The sequence below is a fragment of the Notolepis coatsorum genome, assembly GCF_963971535.1.
Source record: "Notolepis coatsorum genome assembly, chromosome: 5".
Classification (NCBI taxonomy): Eukaryota; Metazoa; Chordata; class Actinopteri; order Aulopiformes; family Paralepididae; genus Notolepis; species Notolepis coatsorum.
Genome location: NC_140169.1, coordinates 65,169,954 through 65,175,292, shown reverse-complemented (window position 1 = coordinate 65,175,292; position 5,339 = coordinate 65,169,954). Strand labels below are relative to the sequence as shown.

The 5,339-nt window shown below is 45.1% G+C and overlaps 1 protein-coding gene across 1 annotated transcript; it reads right to left on the bottom strand.

Moving 5' to 3' along the window:
* Positions 1–1,100: 1,100 nt before the first annotated feature.
* LOC311228799 (histamine N-methyltransferase-like) lies at positions 1,101–2,029 on the bottom strand (the record flags this gene model as incomplete). Its single annotated transcript, XM_084314746.1, has 2 exons — positions 1,101–1,453; positions 1,936–2,029. 2 exons carry the CDS (start codon positions 2,027–2,029, stop codon positions 1,101–1,103), a joined length of 447 nt encoding a protein of 148 aa, XP_084170872.1.
* Positions 2,030–5,339: the final 3,310 nt, after the last annotated feature.

Here is a 5,339-nt window from a genome sequence, read left to right as displayed (position 1 = left end):
TCAAGCGTGAACAAGCAGGCAGCTCAAGCTACAGTCGAACATATTCAAGCGTGAACAAGCAGGCATTTTAAGCTACAGTCGAACATATTCAAGCGTGAACAAGCAGGCATTTTAAGCTACAGTCGAACATATTCAAGCGTGAACAAGCAGGCAGCTCAGGCTACAGTCGAACATATTCAAGCGTAAACAAGCAGGCAGCTCAGGCTACAGTCGAACATATTCAAGCGTAAACAAGCAGGCAGCTCAGGCTACAGTCGAACATATTCAAGCGTGAACAAGCAGGCAGCTCAGGCTACAGTCGAACATATTCAAGCGTGAACAAGCAGGCATTTTAAGCTACAGTCGAACATATTCAAGCGTGAACAAGCAGGCAGCTCAGGCTACAGTCGAACATATTCAAGCGTGAACAAGCAGGCAGCTCAGGCTACAGTCGAACATATTCAAGCGTGAACAAGCAGGCATTTTAAGCTACAGTCAAACATATTCAAGCGTGAACAATCAGGCAGCTCAGGCTATAGTCGAACATATTCAAGTGTGAACAAGCAGGCATTTTAAGCTACAGTCGAACATATTCAAGCGTGAACAAGCAGGCAGCTCAAGCTACAGTCGAACATATTCAAGCGTGAACAAGCAGGCACTTTAAGCTACAGTCAAACATATTCAAGCGTGAACAAGCAGGCATTTTAAGCTACAGTCAAACATATTCAAGGGTGAACAAGCAGGCATTTTAAGCTACAGTCGAACATATTCAAGCGTGAACAAGCAGGCAGCTCAAGCTACAGTCGAACATATTCAAGCGTGAACAAGCAGGCATTTTAAGCTACAGTCGAACATATTCAAGCGTGAACAAGCAGGCATTTTAAGCTACAGTCGAACATATTCAAGCGTGAACAAGCAGGCAGCTCAGGCTACAGTCGAACATATTCAAGCGTAAACAAGCAGGCAGCTCAGGCTACAGTCGAACATATTCAAGCGTAAACAAGCAGGCAGCTCAGGCTACAGTCGAACATATTCAAGCGTGAACAAGCAGGCAGCTCAGGCTACAGTCGAACATATTCAAGCGTGAACAAGCAGGCATTTTAAGCTACAGTCGAACATATTCAAGCGTGAACAAGCAGGCAGCTCAGGCTACAGTCGAACAGCACTCTGCCATCTTTCTCGGTGCTGCACTTGTTCCTCAGGAGCTCCAGGATGCCGGCTCTGAGCTCGGGCGTGAGCGCTTGGTGAAAGTGCTCCTGCTCTGTCATGAAGTCCAGCAGAAGCTCTCCCGGCTCGCTGTCCCGGGCGAAGCAGTCGGTGATGTCCAGGGTGCTGACGGCGATCTGCTCCTCGTACTTCAGGCCCAGCGTGTCCAGGTGGACCTTGATGTCCCCGGCAGAGAGGTAGTCGGCGATGGACTTGGTGCACAGCACGTTCTTGTAGGTCTTCCACAAGATGTCCCAGCCGCTGTCAGCTGCAGGGTTTAGAGATGAATTGGCATCAAACTAAATCCTGGTAAACAAACGTAGTAGTGAAAATATACTGCAGCTTTGTAGGGTTAGGGGGTTTCATTCTCCAACGGACTTACGACAAAAAGGGCTTTCTCTTAGGGCCATTTGAGACCTGTTCGGGCAAGACGTGAATATAGACAATATATTATAATATAATATTAATTATATATGTTTTATTGGGACGGTTGGTGAATCCCAAAATCGGCCCCGAAAAGGTCTCAAATGGCCCTAAGAGAAAGCCCTTTTTTGTCGTAAGTCCCAGGGGTTCTTTACTCTTGGCTACATTTAAAAAAAAAACACAACATTAATTAATACTGTCTGTATTGATCGATTTATGACGAGAACAGCAGGGTCCCCCAATTGAAAAAAAAATAATAATATTAAATCAAATACACACGTTGTCCTGACTGAACTGATGTTATATAATAAGATATTCTATACTGACCCGCTTCATGGACTATCAGAAGTTTTCCATTGTTCTTCAGCAGGCTGTGAAAGAACTTCAGAGTCGCAGGATAGTCAACCACGTAATACACCATCTGTCGAGGAGACCGGCAGAGACACGTGTGTGTAAGTGTGTGTGTAAATTGCCAAATATTGCTCTGTCTCAGCTATTATTGGCAGCTTAGCCGCGTGGAGAAGGAGGTGCTATGTGTCCCTTAAAGGAAAACTCCAACATTTTGGGAAATTTGCTTATTTGGCATCTACCCTGGAGTTAGACAAGAAGATACATACCCTTTTTCTTCTCTGTCCATGCAGTAGGAGTAGGAAGACACGCACTGTTAGCCTAGCTTAGCGTCAGTCACTGGAAGTAGGTTCCTCCATTAGCCTAGTTCCCAACGTCTTCCTACTTCCTGACGGGCAGACCCCAGGTGGTGAGAGCAGGCAAATGCACCTCCTCATCCATCACTCTCAACATAGGGGCCCCCCAGGGCTGTGTTCTGAGTCCCCTCCTCTACTCGCTGTACACACATGACTGTGTGGCACAGCGGAACAACAACACAATCATCAAATTTGCTGACGACACAGTAGTGGTGGGCCTGATCTCTGCAAACGACGAGAGGGCCTACCTGGAAGAGGTCAAGGTCCTAGCGGGATGGTGTCAAGAGAACAGCCTCTCCCTGAACGTCAGCAAAACAAAGGAGATTTTTGTGGACTTTAGGAGGTCGGGGGTCAGGGACTACAGCCCCCTCAGCATCGACGGGGCACCAGTTGAGAGAGTGAACAGTTTTAAGTACCTCGGAGTCCACATATCCGAGGACTTGACATGGACCACACACATTGACAGTGTTGTGAAGAAGGCACAACAACGCCTCTACTTCCTCAGGCGCCTAAGGAAGTTCCAAGTCAGTCAGAAGATCCTTAAGAACTTCTACTCATGTACAATAGAGAGCATCCTGACTGGCGATATCACCTCCTGGTTTGGGAATACCACAGCACAAGACCGTAGCAGACTACAGAGAGTGGCCCGTTCAGCCGAACGCACAATTGGAGGGGGGCTTCCCCTCTCCAGAACATTTACAACAAGCGGTGCATGGGTAAGGCTAAGAGAATTATCAAAGACTCCAGCCACCCAAACAACTGCCTCTTTGAACTGCTGCAGTCAGGCAAGCGATACCGGAGTCTCATGGCAAGCACAGAAATACTCAGAAGAAGCTTCTATCCCCAGGCCATCAGGATGCTCAATGAACAATAACACTATGTAACAACCATCAAATGCACTCACAGCACACACATCCACACGCACACACTCACTTTAAACAAACAACTCACTGCAGCACCCACTTACACACTTTAGAACACCTAAACACACTTTATTTATTGGTAAAGAATTTGCACTACAACCCATACCTCATTACACCTTACTCTAAATTGTACCTAAATTGTACCTCATCCCATTTCTGCTTTGCACTATATCAGTGGTTCCCAAACTGTGGTGCGCGCACCCCTTGTGGTGCGCGAGCTCCCTCTAGGTCAGGGGTTCCCAACCTTTTTTCCCCCAGGGACCCCCAAACATCTCTGATGAAATTCCTGGACCCCCCTCCTAATAAAATACCATAAAATAATTTTTTTTGTCATTTTAATACTTTTTTTTGTCATTTTAATAACAAACTGCTTATACACAGGCATATGCATCATAATTAGACCCACTATGCTTATTTGACTTGTGCCTTCAATCAACAAATCTCATCTTGCACCATATGTATTTCAAAATGTTGGCCAATATTCAAATCCTGTATTCATCCTCTCAAATCAGGCCCTAATGGTGAACGGTTTGCATTTATGTTGAATGAAGTAAGAATCCACTGCAGTAAAACTATCCTCACCTCGAGTGGTGGTAGTAAGGTTGACTGACATGAGAATGTCCTGCTTCAAATCCTCATTTTCGATATACTGCACATAAACGATGAGCACAGCCTCGTCTGCGACAGTTGTAGTTTCATCAAGTTGTATGGCAAATGGACCCTTTCTAAGCTTTTCTGACAGCTGCTGCTCGCAATCACTTGACATCTTATCAATTCGGTCTTTCACTACATTGTTCGAGAGTGGTACTGATTTTAGTTTATCCGCCACCTGTGGGCCGCACCGTTTCTATACCATTTTGATGCAGGCTGATTTGATGAGCTGCTCGCCAATATTGTGCGGTTTCTTTGCTTTTGCAATTAAAAGCGAACACTCAAAGGAGGCTTCGGTAGCCTTCTGTAAATCACTGCCACCCCTGCTCCACGCTACTCTAACATCAACAGGCTTGTTCGCCTTGAGAGACTGTTCTTTCCTCCGAAAAAAGTCTGGATCCTTCCCAGCGGTTTCTGGGTGCTTAGACGCCTGATGTCTCTTCAGCTTGCTAGGCTTCAGGCTCGAGTTTGCCAACTTTTCTCCACAAATCACACACTCAGGTCGTTTGTCTGGTCCCTCAGTGAAGCCCATGGTGATGTAATTTTCGCAATTGCTGTAGGTCCTAACTTTTTTTGCAGATGAGCTGCCGTCATCTCCTTTTCGTTTGTCACACATTTTCGCCTCTGGCGGCTGACTGCAGACGAGCAGAGAAAGTTAACTAGCGTGCTAGGCTAGCTACGGAAAGTGATACAGTCAACTGATTTGCGTTATAGCGGCTACCCGGTAGCCTACTGTTAACGTTCAAAAATCATGTCTAGATGTTTATTTATTTATCTTTATTTTTTATTTTTTTTAAACTTTGACCAGTCAGCTGGTTCTTTTTGCGTTTATCGCTTCTTTTTTTTCTGGTCAAGTATGACCGACAGAAACAGGTTGAATGGGGGTACAGATGGGGGGAAAGACACTCTGAGAAAGTACAGCTTGTCCGGGAGTCAAACTCGCTACCCCAGATCCGTGACGCGCACGGTTGTCCCCGATGCCGAAATAGCGTTCGAGGTACGCGGTGAGCTACTGGAGCTCCCCTATCTTTATTTTGTATTGTAGTGGAGAGACTATTCATGCTTCTGATGATAAAAATATGCTAATTAAATATTTATCTAAAAAAAAAAAAAAAAAAAAAAAAAAGACCTCAAATCATCTGTGGTCTGGCGGACCCCCTGCGCCCCTTGGCGGACCCCAGGTTGGGAATCACTGCTCTATGTGGTGCGTGACATGAAAAGGCTAATGGTGAAAAAATAAATAAAAAAAAGTAAATTTGTTTTACAATAAAATTTCATACAAATCTTAGTCAAACCTTTTGTATTATGGATATTAAACATGCTGGCAGAGTACATGCATCCATGTTGTTGTGAACATTTTAATGAACCCTTATGCCCCCCTAACGATTTTGCAGAGTTGTCACCTTAGTGCATGAAAAGATTGCATCACGTTCAAGGTAATAAAAAACTTAAT